Source organism: Oncorhynchus nerka, linkage group LG25, assembly GCF_034236695.1.
Source record: "Oncorhynchus nerka isolate Pitt River linkage group LG25, Oner_Uvic_2.0, whole genome shotgun sequence".
Classification (NCBI taxonomy): Eukaryota; Metazoa; Chordata; class Actinopteri; order Salmoniformes; family Salmonidae; genus Oncorhynchus; species Oncorhynchus nerka.
Genome location: NC_088420.1, coordinates 25,170,943 through 25,188,145, shown reverse-complemented (window position 1 = coordinate 25,188,145; position 17,203 = coordinate 25,170,943). Strand labels below are relative to the sequence as shown.

Genomic DNA, 17,203 nt, shown 5'->3' with positions numbered 1-17,203 from the left:
CAGGACTTTGTGTAGTGTGGTGTCAAAAAACAGAGCATCTCTGTCACGACTTCCACCGAAGGAGGCTCCTCTCCCTGTTCGGGCGGCGCTCGGCGGTCGTCGTTGTCGCCGGCCTATTAGCTGCTACCGATCCATTTTTCCTTTTCGTTTGTGTCTGTTTTTTTTTTTTACACCTGTGTCCTATTAGTTAATTTCGGTGGGTTTATTAACCTCTGTTGCCTGCCTATTCTTTGTGAGGGATTATTTGCTGTTGTTGCTCTGTTAGGGGTGTGTGTTTGTGAGGGGTTATTTGCTGTTGTTGCTGTGTTAGGGGTGTGTGTTTGTGAGGGGTTATTTGCTGTTGTTGCTCTGTTAGGGGTGTGTGTTTGTGAGGGGTTATTTGCTGTTGTTGCTGTGTTAGGGGTGTGTGTTTGTGAGGGTTATTTGCTGTTGTTGCTCTGTTAGGGGTGTGTGTTTGTGAGGATTATTTGCTGTTGTTGCTGTGTTAGGGGTGTGTGTTTGTGAGGGGTTATTTGCTGTTGTTGCTTTGTTAGGGGTGTGTGTTTGTGAGGGTTATTTGCTGTTGTTGCTGTGTTAGGGGTGTGTGTTTGTGAGGGGTTATTTGCTGTTGTTGCTCTGTTAGGGGTGCGTGTTTGTGAGGGGTTATTTGCTGTTGTTGCTATGTTAGGGTGCGTGTTTGTGAGGGGTTATTTGCTGTTGTTGCTCTGTTAGGGGTGCGTGTTTGTGAGGGGTTATTTGCTGTTGTTGCTGTGTTAGGGGTGTGTGTTTGTGAGGGATTATTTGCTGTTGTTGCTGTGTTAGGGGTGTGTGTTTGTGAGGGGTTATTTGCTGTTGTTGCTCTGTTAGGGTGCGTGTTTGTGAGGGGTTATTTGCTGTTGTTGCTCTGTTAGGGGTGTGTGTTTGTGAGGGGTTATTTGCTGTTGTTGCTGTGTTAGGGGTGTGTGTTTGTGAGGGGTTATTTGCTGTTGTTGCTCTGTTAGGGGTGTGTGTTTGTGAGGGGTTATTTGCTGTTGTTGCTCTGTTAGGGGTGCGTGTTTGTGAGGGGTTATTTGCTGTTGTTGCTCTGTTAGGGGTGTGTGTTTGTGAGGGGTTATTTGCTGTTGTTGCTGTGTTAGGGGTGCGTGTTTGTGAGGGGTTATTTGCTGTTGTTCCTCTGTTAGGGTGTGTGTTTGTGAGGGGTTATTTGCTGTTGTTGCTCTGTTAGGGGTGTGTGTTTGTGAGGGTTATTTGCTGTTGTTGCTCTGTTAGGGGTGTGTGTTTGTGAGGGGTTATTTGCTGTTGTTGCTCTGTTAGGGGTGTGTGTTTGTGAGGGGTTATTTGCTGTTGTTGCTCTGTTAGGGGTGTGTGTTTGTGAGGGATTATTTGCTGTTGTTGCTGTGTTAGGGTGTGTGTTTGTGAGGGGTTATTTGCTGTTGTTGCTTTGTTAGGGGTGTGTGTTTGTGAGGGGTTATTTGCTGTTGTTGCTGTGTTAGGGGTGTGTGTTTGTGAGGGGTTATTTGCTGTTGTTGCTATGTTAGGGGTGTGTGTTTGTGAGGGGTTATTTGCTGTTTGTTGCTCTGTTAGGGGTGTGTGTTTGTGAGGGATTATTTGCTGTTGTTGCTGTGTTAGGGGTGTGTGTTTGTGAGGGGTTATTTGCTGTTGTTGCTGTGTTAGGGGTGTGTGTGTTTGTGAGGGTTATTTGCTGTTGTTGCTCTGTTAGGGTGCGTGTTTGTGAGGGGTTATTTGCTGTTGTTGCTCTGTTAGGGGTGTGTGTTTGTGAGGGTTATTTGCTGTTGTTGCTGTGTTAGGGGTGTGTGTTTGTGAGGGTTATTTGCTGTTGTTGCTCTGTTAGGGGTGTGTGTTTGTGAGGGTTATTTGCTGTTGTTGCTCTGTTAGGGGTGCGTGTTTGTGAGGGGTTATTTGCTGTTGTTGCTCTGTTAGGGGTGTGTGTTTGTGAGGGGTTATTTGCTGTTGTTGCTGTGTTAGGGTGCGTGTTTGTGAGGGGTTATTTGCTGTTGTTCCTCTGTTAGGGGTGTGTGTTTGTGAGGGGTTATTTGCTGTTGTTGCTCTGTTAGGGGTGTGTGTTTGTGAGGGGTTATTTGCTGTTGTTGCTCTGTTAGGGGTGCGTGTTTGTGAGGGGTTATTTGCTGTTGTTCCTCTGTTAGGGGTGTGTGTTTGTGAGGGTTATTTGCTGTTGTTGCTCTGTTAGGGGTGTGTGTTTGTGAGGGGTTATTTGCTGTTGTTGCTCTGTTAGGGGTGTGTGTTTGTGAGGGTTATTTGCTGTTGTTGCTCTGTTAGGGGTGTGTGTTTGTGAGGGTTATTTGCTGTTGTTGCTCTGTTAGGGGTGTGTGTTTGTGAGGATTATTTGCTGTTGTTGCTGTGTTAGGGGTGTGTGTTTGTGAGGGTTATTTGCTGTTGTTGCTTTGTTAGGGGTGTGTGTTTGTGAGGGTTATTTGCTGTTGTTGCTGTGTTAGGGGTGTGTGTTTGTGAGGGGTTATTTGCTGTTGTTGCTATGTTAGGGGTGTGTGTTTGTGAGGGGTTATTTGCTGTTTGTTGCTCTGTTAGGGGTGTGTGTTTGTGAGGGATTATTTGCTGTTGTTGCTGTGTTAGGGGTGTGTGTTTGTGAGGGGTTATTTGCTGTTGTTGCTCTGTTAGGGGTGCGTGTTTGTGAGGGGTTATTTGCTGTTGTTGCTCTGTTAGGGGTGTGTGTTTGTGAGGGTTATTTGCTGTTGTTGCTGTGTTAGGGGTGTGTGTTTGTGAGGGTTATTTGCTGTTGTTGCTCTGTTAGGGGTGTGTGTTTGTGAGGGTTATTTGCTGTTGTTGCTCTGTTAGGGGTGCGTGTTTGTGAGGGGTTATTTGCTGTTGTTGCTCTGTTAGGGGTGTGTGTTTGTGAGGGGTTATTTGCTGTTGTTGCTGTGTTAGGGTGCGTGTTTGTGAGGGGTTATTTGCTGTTGTTCCTCTGTTAGGGGTGTGTGTTTGTGAGGGGTTATTTGCTGTTGTTGCTCTGTTAGGGGTGTGTGTTTGTGAGGGGTTATTTGCTGTTGTTGCTCTGTTAGGGGTGTGTGTTTGTGAGGGTTATTTGCTGTTGTTGCTGTGTTAGGGGTGTGTGTTTGTGAGGGGTTATTTGCTGTTGTTGCTCTGTTAGGGGTGTGTGTTTGTGAGGGTTATTTGCTGTTGTTGCTCTGTTAGGGGTGTGTGTTTGTGAGGGTTATTTGCTGTTGTTGCTGTGTTAGGGGTGTGTGTTTGTGAGGGGTTATTTGCTGTTGTTGCTCTGTTAGGGGTGTGTGTTTGTGAGGGGTTATTTGCTGTTGTTGCTGTGTTAGGGGTGTGTGTTTGTGAGGGGTTATTTGCTGTTGTTGCTCTGTTAGGGGTGTGTGTTTGTGAGGGGTTATTTGCTGTTGTTGCTGTGTTAGGGTGTGTGTTTTGTGAGGGGTTATTTGCTGTTGTTGCTCTGTTAGGGGTGTGTGTTTGTGAGGGGTTATTTTCTGTTGTTGCTGTGTTAGGGGTGTGTGTTTGTGAGGGGTTATTTGCTGTTGTTGCTCTGTTAGGGGTGCGTGTTTGTGAGGGGTTATTTGCTGTTGTTGCTCTGTTAGGGGTGTGTGTTTGTGCCACAGGTTTTTTTTCTCACGGTCGTTGTACCGTTTGGACTGTAATTAGGGGTAGAGGTTTCTCCTCCGTGTGTTACGTTATTTCCCTGTGTGTGGCGACTTCGTTGGGTGTGTTTCCCCACCTGTTGTTGTTGTGTTGGGACTTTCAATAAATGATTGTGCTACTGGGACTTCCTTGCTCTCCTGCTCCTACCGCCTCTTAGGAGGCACCTAACAATCTCTTTATAACGGACAGACCTCAGCCCATATTTACAACCATTGAATCAATAGGTTTTGACCATGACAGTTTACAATCCAATGTAACACCAAGTAATTTAGTCTCCTCAACTTGCTCAATAGCCACATTATTCATTATGAGATTCAGCTGAGGTCTAGAACTTAGGGAATGATTGTACAAAATACAATGCTCTCTTATTACTGGCCACCCATTCTAAAACTGACCGTAACTCTTTGTTTAGGGTTGCAGTCATTTCACTAGCTGTGGTTGCAGATGCGTATAGGGTTGAATGATCAGAATGCATAGACACACAGGCTTTGTTTAATGCCAGTGGCAGATAGTACAAATAGAAAAGAGTAAAGAGTAGAGGGCCAAGAAAGCTGCCCTGTAGTACACCACACTTTACATGTTTAACATTAGAGAAGCTTCCATTAAAGAAAACCCTATGTGTTCTATTATATAGAGAGCTCTGAATCCACAATATGGCAGAAGTTGAAAAGCCATAACACGTATGTTTTTTCAACAACAGGTTATGGTCAATAATATCAAATCATGCACTGAAATCTAACAGAACAGCTCCCACAATCTTCTTATTATCAATGTCTTTCAACCAATCATCAGTAATTTGTGTCAGTGCAGTACACGTTGAGTCCCCTTCTCTATAAAGAGCAATGATGGAGTATAAGGCCTGTACATGATGTCAGGAAGGTGTAAACAGCCCGGGGCCATGAACATACGGTGTTGAGCCAGGCCTTTGGGTTGAGAAAATACTGAACACCAAATACCCCCCTCACACACACACATAGAATATCCCCCTGGCGCCCTCCACCACCCGCCTGTTAGAGGATTGTATGGGACAGGGGATGACCGCTGCGGTACTGCTTGGCGGTGAGACCTGAGCAAATGTCAAACACAAGGGGTTGGCTGTCAGATAGGACCAAAGCCCCTGTAAGCCTTTAAGGCATTCCCCTCACTGCAGGCACTTGATGTTTAATATGTTTTTGTTTTTACTTGAAAAGATTATGTGGGTTTAAAAAAAAACAGAAAGATTAAATCAGCCATGTGTGTGGGGTGTGTGGTGAGTGTGTGTATGTAGGGGGGGGGGGGGGGTTCTCTGCAGCATCTGGGGCCATGCCTAAGGAATTTGAAGGCCTTGTGAGATAAAATTGCCCAACTGTTGCTTCAATTTGTCATTTTCACACCACACACACACATGTTGTTGCTTAAAACCTCTTCAGGATTGGTGGACGGTTGAGCTAATGTAGGCTAATGTAGTAAGAACGATTCCCAGGACATAGACATATCTGATATTGGCAGAAAGCTTAAATTCTGGTTAATCAAACTGTACTGTCCAATTTACAGTAGCTATTATAGTGAAATAATACCAAGCTATTGTTTGAGGAGCGTGCACAATTTTGAACATGAAAAGTTATTAAAAAACAAATTAGGCACATTTGGGCAGTCTTGATAAAAATCTTGAACAGAAATGCAAAGGTTCATTGGATCAGTCAATTTTTTTCACAAACACTGCTGCCATCTAGTAGCCAATATCTAAACAGCACCTGGGCTGGAATAATACATTATGACCTTTCTCTTGCATTTTAGAGATGATGGTACAAAAAAATACAAAAAACAGTTGCTTTTTTCTTTGTATTATCCTTTACCAGATCTAATTAATTATATTATCCTCCATTCATTTCACATATTCACAAACTTAAAAGTTTTTCCTTTCAAATGGTACCAATGTACAGTCAGGCGCCGACAGAGATGGCCACCTCACATCGCGTTCTTAGGAAACTATGCAGTATTTTGTTTTTTTAATGTATTATTTCTTACACTGTTATCCTAGGCAATCTTAAGTCTTATTACATACAGCCGGGAGGAACTTTCCCGAAACGGATCCTCTGTTTGGTCCACCATCCAGGACAATGGATCGGATCCCAGCAGGCGACCCAAAACAACGGCGCCGCAGAAGGGTCAGACGGTGGGGTCTTCTGGTCAGGCTCCGTAGACGGGCAAATCGCACACCGCTCCCGAGTATACTACTAGCCAATGTCCAGTCTCTTGACAACAAAGGTAGACGAAATCCGAGCAAGGGTTGCCTTCCAGAAAGACATCAGAGATTGTAACATTCTCTGTTTCACGGAAACATGGCTCACTCGGGATACGTTATCCGAGTCGTTACAGTCAACTGGTATCTTCCCGCATCGCGCCGACAGAAACAAACATCTCTCTGGTAAGAAGAATGGCGGGAGTGTATGCCTTATGATTAACGAGTCGTGGTGTGATCATAACAACATACAGGAACATACAAGTCCTTTTGTTCACCAGACCTAGAATTCCTTTCAATCAAATGCCGACTGCATTATCTACCAAGAGAATCCTCTTCGATTATAATCACAGTCGTGTACAACCCCCCCAAGCAGACACCTCGACGGCCCTGAAAGAACTTTATTGGACAATATGTAAACTGGAAACCACATATCCTGAGGCAGCATTTACAAGGCTCCCTAAATTTGATCAGCATATCGAATGCGCGCCCCAGGCTGGAAAAATTCTGGATCATTGTTACTTCCGCGACGCATACAAAGCCCTCCCTCGCCCTCCTTTCGGCAAATCTGACCACGGCTCCATTTTGTTGCTCCCAGCCTATAGACAGAAACTAAAACAGAAAACGCCCATGCTCAGGTCTGTTCAACGCTGGTCCAACCAAACTGATTCCACGCTTCAAGATTGCTTCAATCACGTGGACTGGGATATGTTCCGGATAGCGTCGAACAACAACAATGATGTATACTCTGATTCGGTGAGAGAGTTTATTAGCAAGTGCATTGGTGATGTTGTACCCATGGCGACAATTAAAACCACCCACAACCAGAAACCGTGGATTGATGGCAGCATTCGCGCAAAACTGAAAGCACAAACACCTGCTTTTAATCAGGGCAAGGCGACTGGAAACATGACCGAATACAAACAGTGTAGCTATTCCCTCCGCAAGGCAATCAAACAAGCTAAGCGTCAGCATAGAGACAAAGTAGAGTTGCAATTCAACAGCTCAGACATGTGAGGTATGTGGCAGGGTCTAAAGACAATCACGGACTACAAAAAGAAAACAAGCCCCGTCACGGACCCCGATGTCTTGCTTGCTGACAAACTAAACAACTTCTTTGCTCGCTTTGAGGACAATACAGTGCCACCGACATGGTCCGCTACCAAACCTGTGGCCTCTCCTTCACTGCAGCCAACGTGAGTAAAACATTTAAACGTGTTAACCCTCGCAAGACTGTCGGCCCAGGCGGCATCCCTAGCCGCGTACTCAGAGCATGCTCAGACCAGCTGGCTGGTGTGTTTACGGACACATTCAATCAATCCCTATCCCAGTCTGCTGTTCCCACATGCTTCAAGAGGGCCACCATTGTTCCTGTTCCCAAGAAAGCTAAGGTAACTGAGCTAAACGACTATCATCCCGTAGCACTCACTTCTGTCATCATGAAGTCCTTTGAGAGACTAGTCAAGGATCATATCACCTCCACCCTACCTGATACCCTAGACCCACTCCAATTTGCCTACCACCCCAATAGGTCCACAGACGACGCAATCGCAATCACACTGCACACTGCTCTAACTCATCTGGACAAGAGGAATACCTATTTAAGAATGCTGTTCATCGACTACAGCTCAGCATTTAACACCATAGTACCCTCCAAACTCGTCATTAAGCTTGAGACCCTGGGTCTCGACCCCGCCCTGTGAGGGTAGGAAACAACATCTCCACCCCGCTGATCCTCAACATTGGGGCCCCACAAGGGTGCGTTCTCAGCCCTCTCCTGTACTCCCTGTTCACCCATGACTGCGTGGCCATGCATGCCACCAACTCAATCATCAAGTTTGCAGATGACACTACAGTGGTAGGCTTGATTACCAACAACAACGAGACGGCCTATAGGGAGGAGGTGAGGGCCCTCGGAGCTATATCACCGCCTGGTACGGCAACTGCTCCTCCCACAACCGCAAGGCTCTCCAGAGGGTAGTGAGGTCTGCACAACGCATCACCGGGGGCAAACTCCCTGCCCTCCAGGACACCTACACCACCCGATATCACAGGAAGGCCATAAAGATCATAAAGGACAACAAACACCCGAGCCACTGCATGTTTACCCCGCTGTCATCCAGAAGGTGAGGTCATGGCCCACTACAGCAGCAGGTGCATCAAAGCTGGGACCGAGAGACTGAAAAACAGCTTCTATCTCAAGGCCATCAGACTGTTAAACAGCCATCACTGACATTGAGTGGCTGCTGCCAACATACTGACTAAAATCTCTAGCCACTTTAATAATTACAAATGGGATGTAATAAATGTATCACTAGTCACTTTAAACAATGCCACTTTATATAATGTTTACATACCCTACATTACTCATCTCATATCTATATACTGTACTCTATACCATCTACTGCATCTTGCCTATGCCGTTTGGCCATCGCTCATCCAGATATTTATATGTACATATTCTTATTCATTCCTTTACACTTGTGTGTATAAGGTAGTTGTTGTGAAATTGTTAGATTACATGTTAGATATTACTGCATGGTCGGAACTAGAAGCACAAGCATTTCGCTACACTTGCATTAACATCTGCTAACCATGTGTATGTGACCAATACAATTTGATTTAATTGGAAGAAAATGCATATCCTTGCTTCCTAACCTTTTTGGCCCAGGCCCTCTTTTTCACATTTGTAAAATGTCATGCCCCCTTTTTATTTGTATTACTGTTTATTGAGATAGCCTATGTTAAATACACCACCAGATTGATTTGCTTTCATTTGAGGACTTAGGAAAATGTTGTTTTGAAACTCATTTTCTGCAATTCTTTGTAGTTTAACAAGACAAGACATATTTTAGTTAGGCTATTTAATAATAATAATAATAATGGAAAACAAAGTCTCGACCCGATTTCCCGAAATGTTATTCATTGTATATACAGTGCTGTGCAAAAGTTTTAGGCAGGTGTGAAAACATTCTGTATAGTAAGAATGCTTTCAAAAATAGACATGTTAATAGATTATATTTATAAATTAACAAAATGCAAAGTAACTTTTCACATCTGCTTAAAACTTTTGCACAGTATTGTATATATATATATATATATATATATATATATATAAACAACACAAAACATACACAATCAAATGACAACATCCTACAAACATCAACTACATCACACCTGCCTAGACCCACTAGCACACACACCCATCTCCAGCGCCCACATCACTTTCCGCCACATGGCCTCAAACTGCACTATTTTGTTTCTCTCTGTAGGCCACGCACTTTCAATTTTTAGATAAAGCATTTGACCTTTCCATTGAGTCAACGATGGAGGATAGGTCGATTTCCATTTTTTAATAAGTATACTTTTTTTGGATGATTGACGAGAAGTATCACCCAACCCATCGGGTATCGCACTGCACCCTCATATGCCATGTCTTGAAATATGCAGACAGACGGATTAAAAGTACATTTACATTGTAATACTTCTGACAGACATTTTTCTTACTCCGCCCATAACTTTTGGACTTTATAACATTCCCAGAAGGCCTGGATCATCGAGTCATTATTATTCTTAGACCTCAGACATGACTGACTTTGTGCTGTAGAATTTGTGACATATTTTTATGAGCGATGGAACAGCAGCATACTAATAATCACGATGCGCAATGCTCTCCAGCTCTGCTTCTTCAACAAAACAAAAACAATTACAAGGCCGCGGGGCGGACAGTGGCACTGTTTCACCCCATCTTTAAGGTTAGGAGCAGAGGTTGAGGTAGATGGTGTTTGCTATAGTGGTTTTATATTTGGGGTATGCATATGGTTTAAAAATCAACTTATTTTCAGTGAATTGTGAAACATCATGGGACACGGTGTTCTTCCTCGTGTTCTAAGAGGTGAGTGAGGGGCTTACAGGGGTGATGCAACCAGAAGCTGAGAGTCACCCCCTCAACCCCTCACACGATCCTCTCTACTCAGCAGTGGAAAGTTATCATTAGTTTGATTTAGTGGCCCGTAAGCTGTTCCATTCACCTGTACTTCAGATACTTTTACCTTTGCTGTTTATTCCTCTCTCATTTCACAGACAGATTCAATCCTAGGTTAAAGATAACAAAGGTTAAGACAACAGGAGTCTAATATTCAAATGGGTTTATTTTCAAAAGCTTCCTCGTGGAATTATTAAGATCCTAACCTGGGTATCTTCAACATTGAGTCAAACTAGGCTACCTCCTCCTCTTTAGGTAGATATCTGCCTCTCCGGATTATTACTTATATTTGCTTTATAATGTTCATTGCAGATAGTGATGTTCAGGTATTAAATTGTCTTAATATGTTGATTCAAATCAGAAAGTTCGCTAGGAAGAAATGTTATGATGTATTATAGAGCATGCTTAAAAAAAAACTTCCATTGTGAAGGGCTTAGTATTTTATCGTCCCAATTAGTCACGTAGCAACCTCCTGCTACCTAATCAAACTTAAATCCATCCTGAGTCGCCGAAAGCTACCATCACTATTGTACAATATTACACAGAGAAAGTATATGTCAGCAAAACAATAATCCACTTGTTCAACCAAAGCAACAGGTCTGTGGTGATGGAAAGTGGAAACATAGCAGAGATTAGCAGAGAGTGACATTGATACGAGTCAGAGATTCCAGAGCCTCAAGCTCACAGTCAGCATCGTACGACACTAGTCTGTATCGCTGCAAGGGGCCCAAGCAAACACTCGCCACCTCAGCCAACGTTCACCGTCTCAGCCAACACATTCTATTCTGCCTCAGCCTGGCTCTGCTTTTCAAGACTTCACTATCTCTCTCTAATTGGCTGAAACAAGAGGAGAGCAGAATGTAGTTATGAGGAATACTGGAATAATAAAACCAGGACTTCCTCTCTAGCTTTTCACTGACACAAGTCATTCAAAACAACCTTACGAAAATAACTCAGGAAACTTTATAGCTCAACTAAAATGGAGAACTCTGAAGAATTGATGGTCTTGAAAATGAACGCAATTGATAGTTCCATCCATCACACCACACAGAACAAATCACACAAAAAAACTTTCAACAGAGCTTTCCTTCAACCACACACTCAGAACTAAACACTGGGCAGGGTGCTTAATAATTGGTGGGCAACAACAACAGCACATTTGCTTCATTCAAGTTGGGCCACCCACCAAGCTGTTGTGAAGCTGCCTGCCCTGGTGATAAGAGAAGCAGAGAGGGAGGACAGGCTGTTTTCGTCAAAAAGAGGGCCTGTAGATTCAGGCAGGGCCAGGCTGGAGGCAGGGCTGCCTTTGGGCTGACAGGCCCTGATGGACCGTGTTAGTTGGCCCCAGAGCTACACAGGCAGGGCCCTTTCAAAGAAGATGCGAGGAGGAGGAGGGCGGTGGCAGTATTTATAGACAACAAGTGATGGGATGCCCTCGTTAGCACATGACCCACTGGGCCAGATGACAGAGGCACCGCTGAGGGTCACATGACCGTATTACTGCAGCTCCCCGCAAGAAAAGAGGGTCTGCCGCACACAGAGAGCAGAGTGAGAGAGGAAGGGAGGGGAGGTAGCTATTAATAGCATAGTGAGAGAGGGGGGGGGGGGGTAGCGATAAAGAGCATAGTGCGAGAGAGGGGGAGCAAGAGAGGAAGAGGGAGAAAAATAGACAGTGTTTGGAAAGAAAGAGAGAGGGAGGAGAGAGAGAGAGATAGAGAGGGAGAGTACAGAAAGAGAGTACAGGATGTATGGTATGAAAGACCAGGAAAGGGTAAGGTGAGAAGGATGAGTCAGTGAAAGAGAGACAGAGAGAGAGAGGCCTTAGGACACACCTACTCATTCAGGGGTTCTCTATTTTCTACATTGTAGAATAATAGTGAAGACATAAAACTATGAAATAACACATATGGAATCATGTTGTGACCAAAAAAGTGTTAAACAAATCAAAATATATTTTATATTTGAGATTCTTCAAAGAAGCCACCCTTTGTCTTGATGACAGCTTTGCACACTCTTGGCATTCTCTCAACCAGCTTCATGAGATAGTCACCTGGAAACAACATTTAAGATTGAAGTATTTGGCCTATTTGGCCTGAATGCCAAGCGTCACGTCTGGAGAAAACCTGGTACCATCCATACGGTGAAGCATGGTGGTGGCAGCATCATGCTGTGGGGATGTTTTTCAGCAGCAGGGACTGGGAGACCAGTCAGGATCGAGGCAAAGATGAACGAAGCAAAGTAAAGTGAGATCCTTGATGAAAACCTGCTCCAGAGTGCTCAGGACCTCAGACTGGGGCGAAAGTTCACCTTACAACAGGAAAATGACCCTAAGCACATAGCCAAGACAACGCAGGAGTGGCTTCGGGAATAGTCTCTGAATGTCCTTGAGTGGCCAAGCCAGAGCCTGGATTTGAACCCTATCGAACATCTCTGGAGAGACCTAAAAATAGCTGTTCAGCAACGCTTCCTATCCAACCTGACAGACCTTGAGAGTATCTGCAGAGAGGGATGGGAGAAACTAAATACAGGTGTGCCAAGCTTGTAGCGTCATACCCAAGAAGACTCGAGGCTGTGATCACTGCCAAAGGTGCTTCAAGAAAGTACTGAATTAAGGGTCAGAATACTTATGTAAATGTAATATTAAAAAAAACATGTTTTTATACATTTGCAAAAATGTCTAATAACCTGTTTTTGCTTTGTCATTATGGGGTATTGTGTGTCGTTTGATGAGGGGGAAAAAACGATTTAATACATTTTAGAATAAGGCTGTAATGTAACACAATGTGAAAAAAGTCAATGAATACTGAATACTGAATAGTGGTCGTCATGGCAAACAATCAGGCATGACCAAACTACAGTGTCCTCTCAAGATGGTCTCCCACAATCCAACACAGTTAAGGAGACAAGAGGTATTTAGAGTTGCTATCCCACGACAGTTACATTATATTGAAGCTGTTTTTGTTGGATTAAGATGTTAGTCATCCCTAGTTAAATGATCTTTATTGATGTCTAGTAATCCATGCCTAATCCAAGCAGGATGGAACAGGGAACAAATGCAGAGACATTATGGAACATATTGGGCTTACATGGGCACACACTGGGGTTTTTTTTGTTCTGGAAAGACTCCTGGGGGAGGGTCGCCTAACCCTCACCCCATCACCACCACCACATGCAAACAAATACTCGTAGCCCACCTCTCCCTCCTTTTCCTCCTCCTCCCCCAACTCCTCCTTTTTGGAATCATCGATGTGAGGTCTATTGTGTGAGCTGAGCAGAGCAGAGTGGAGGGAGAGGAAGCGTGGCCCTGCGTGTCTCAGCCTTGGACTCTGTTACGGCCTGACAACTGACCCACTCGCCCGCCTTGTAAAGAGGTTTTAGGGTCACAGGTTCACAATAAGGAGACTCAACTGTGAACGACGGACGGCATCTCCTTTCAAAGTCCCGGCCTTCACATCTACTTCTCCCCCTCTCTCCCTCTATCCCCCAGCCCCATCTTATCCCTCTTTCCACTAACCCCATCTAACCCCTCTCTTTACCCCAGCCCCATTTCACCACTCATTCCTCCAGCCCTGTCTAACCCCTCTCTCTCCCCCAGCCCCATTTCACCACTCATTTCTCCAGCCCTGTCTAACCCCTCTCTCTTCCCCAGCCCCATTTCACCACTCATTCCTCCAGCCCTGTCTAACCCCTCTCTCTCCCCCAGCCCCATTTCACCACTCATTCCTCCAGCCCTGTCTAACCCCTCTCTCTCCCCCAGCCCCATCTCACACCTCTTTCCCTCAGCCACAGTGCCTGTCACTATGCACCCAACACCTACCCCGCCGCAACAGTGCTAATCAGCATAGCATCCCAAGGAGATGAGAACATGAGGTTTGATGATGGTTTGGGCCTCAGAACATAGCTAACGCTAATGCTCATGCTTCAGGTTACTCACTGGGGATAAAACCTGACCACATTTCCATGAGCAGCTACAATAGGACTAACTGTGGCCAAGAAAAGTAATTTATACTGACTGCATAGACATCCAATAATTCACAGAGGGATTCAGACTGCATCAATAATCATTGCTGCATTTTAGCCAGACTGTTATGTGCTAGCTGTCTAGTCTGTGGTTTATAAATGTGCAATGAGCATACAACTATGCCTTTAAATAAGGAATTGGCAACTCGTTCTCATTCTGAGAAATAAGCATATTCTTATCCAGGTAGGCCACTTGATTTCAAAACCTAAACAAAGTGAACAGGCCATGTTGTTCAAACAGTTGGAGACGGACAGAAGGCTGTATTCATAACAATTCAACTGTTCTACCTTGTAGAAAATAGATCCAAGTTTGCTAGACTTTATATGTAAAGAATAGCTGGCTACACACGAGCAGGTGGGCTTGTGTTTGAGAGATTGTTTATGAGACCTGTGTTAATTGTCTATATTTCCTGTTACCAGAAGTTGGTCATTATTCCTGGATGTGCATTATGCATGGTTCTGGTTAAATTTGTAACAAAAATAGCATTTTCATAAAAATACTTGATGGCCAATATTTAGCCCCCAAAAAGCTATATTTAGCCTACTGTAGGTATAATTTTACCATCCTTGAATTCATTCGATTACTGTAGCAAATGCAGTGTATTGACCTTTATTCTTGCAACAAAGCTTAGTTTGAAAAAATGGAGATATGATTTTTAGGCCATAAAGCCCAGCCCTAAAACCCTTGTAAAAATGTTCATTAATTATAATGCACATAATAATTCACATTTCCAGGATTGTTTTCTTGCTGTAGCAAGCTGGCACATATTAAGATCCTAGAAAGAGGACAAACAGTCCCTACTCAACATGAGAACTACTGTCAGTTCCAGACAAGGAGAATATCATGATCCATTTCATACAGAGTTTAACATTTTGTTTGAAATGTTCTCATTGATAATGGAAAGGCAAAACATCAACAGTGGATTTATTGTAAGAGCATCAACTACAGTAGATAATACACTGTGTTTGTCATTGTACCATCAATTTACACTTCAATGGAAGAAATACAGCATCCTGTCCTACCATTCCATGTCCACAGTCTGTCCCATCAGCCAAGGGCATGTGCTGTGTCCGACACCCTTTATGACCCCCCTCAGCACTCGTACACCAGAGCCTCTTGCACTGTTTCTGTGTGGAAAGAGACAGCGAGAGAGGGAAGAAAGAGACAGCGAGAGAGGGAAGAAAGAGACAGCGAGAGAGGGAAGAAAGAGACAGCGAGAGAGGGAAGAAAGAGACAGCGAGAGAGGGAGGAAAGAGACAGCGAGAGAGGGAAGAAAGAGACAGCGAGAGAGGGAAGAAAGAGACAGCGAGAGAGGGAAGAAAGAGACAGCGAGAGAGGGAAGAAAGAGAGCGAGAGAGGGAAGAAAGAGACATGTGGGAGAGAGGCGGAGAGACAGAGAGAGAGGGAAGAAAGAGACAGCGAGAGAGGGAAGAAAGAGACATGCGGGAGAGAGGCGGAGAGACAGAGAGAGAGGGAAGAAAGAGACAGCGAGAGAGGGAAGAAAGAGACATGCGGGAGAGAGGCGGAGAGACAGAGAGAGAGGGAAGAAAGAGACAACGAGAGAGGGAAGAAAGAGACAGCGAGAGAGGGAAGAAAGAGACATGCGGGAGAGGGAAGAAAGAGACATGCGGGAGAGGGAAGAAAGAGACATGCGGGAGAGGGAAGAAAGAGACAGCGAGAGAGGGAAGAAAGAGACAGCGAGAGAGGGAAGAAAGAGACAGCGAGAGAGGGAAGAAAGAGACATGCGGGAGAGGGAAGAAAGAGACAGCGAGAGAGGGAAGAAAGAGACAGCGAGAGAGGGAAGAAAGAGACATGCGGGAGAGAGGCGGAGAGACAGAGAGAGAGGGAAGAAAGAGACAGCGAGAGAGGGAAGAAAGAGACAGCGAGAGAGGGAAGAAAGAGACAGCGAGAGAGGGAAGAAAGAGACAGCGAGAGAGGGAAGAAAGAGAGCGAGAGAGGGAAGAGAAGGAGAAGAAAAGAAGAGACATGTGGGAGAGAGGCGGAGAGACAGAGAGAGAGGGAAGAAAGAGACAGCGAGAGAGGGAAGAAAGAGACATGCGGGAGAGAGGCGGAGAGACAGAGAGAGAGGGAAGAAAGAGACAGCGAGAGAGGGAAGAAAGAGACAGCGAGAGAGGGAAGAAAGAGACATGCGGGAGAGAGGCGGAGAGACAGAGAGAGAGGGAAGAAAGAGACAACGAGAGAGGGAAGAAAGAGACAGAGAGAGAGGGAAGAAAGAGACAGCGAGAGAGGGAAGAAAGAGACAGCGAGAGAGGGAAGAAAGAGACATGCGGGAGAGAGGCGGAGAGACAGAGAGAGAGGGAAGAAAGAGACAGAGAGAGAGGGAAGAAAGAGACAGCGAGAGAGGGAAGAAAGAGACAGCGAGAGAGGGAAGAAAGAGACATGCGGGAGAGAGGCGGAGAGACAGAGAGAGAGGGAAGAAAGAGACAGAGAGAGAGGGAAGAAAGAGACAGCGAGAGAGGAAAGAAAGAGACAGCGAGAGAGGAAGAAAGAGACAGCGAGAGAGGGAAGAAAGGGAAGAAGAGGGAAGAAAGAGACAGCGAGAGAGGGAAGAAAGAGACAGAGAGAGAGAAGAAAGAGAATGAAAGAGACGGAGAGACAGAGAGAGAGGGAAGAAAGAGACAGAGAGAGAGGGAAGAAAGAGACAGCGAGAGAGGGAAGAAAGAGACAGCGAGAGAGGGAAGAAAGAGACAGAGAGAGAGGGAAGAAAGAGACATGCGGGAGAGGGAAGAAAGAGACAGCGAGAGAGGGAAGAAAGAGACATGCGGGAGAGAGGCGGAGAGACAGAGAGAGGAAGGGAGCGTTAAACTCTGTTACAATACAACTTTTACAAAAATCCCACTGCAGGAGAATAATTGAACTGTTTTACCCCAAACTACAAATCCCTAATATTGACAGGCAGACAGGAGGCTCTATTGTGCTGCTCAGTAGTAAGTACTGTGAGATGTATAACAGGCTTTATGTACAGTTCAGCCTCTAGAACACCAGACAGTAACTTTTACAGCTCCTTGGGCAGCTGTTACTATCACTATAGATTAGCCACACAGTGTTCCAGAAGTCTCCAACCAGACCAGAGAGGGCATAAAGTCTTAAAGCATGTTCAACATGAGGACTTATGCTCTGTTCGAAGGGAAAGCAGCTTCCCTCACAGCAGCTGATAAAACCCTGAACAAAGCTAATTGTCTCATAAAACCACAAAAGCTGTGTGTCATACAGACAGCTAATTAAAAACAATGACTGGGGAAGGGGGGTATAGTACAGTGTTGTCTATACTGTATAAACTTATGACTTCATCATCTCAACACAAGTGCCTTATCATAGACAA

The 17,203-nt window shown here is 44.8% G+C and overlaps 1 protein-coding gene across 1 annotated transcript in view; it reads right to left on the bottom strand.

Moving 5' to 3' along the window:
- The window catches only part of LOC115109271 (A disintegrin and metalloproteinase with thrombospondin motifs 20-like), a 159,495-nt gene that overhangs the window by 74,875 nt on the left and 67,417 nt on the right, over positions 1 to 17,203 (bottom strand). Inside the window, exon 11 of the mRNA XM_029633998.2 lies at positions 14,883 to 14,987. Coding sequence (XP_029489858.2) covers positions 14,883 to 14,987 — 105 coding nt within the window. The remainder of the gene's footprint in view (positions 1 to 14,882; positions 14,988 to 17,203) is intronic.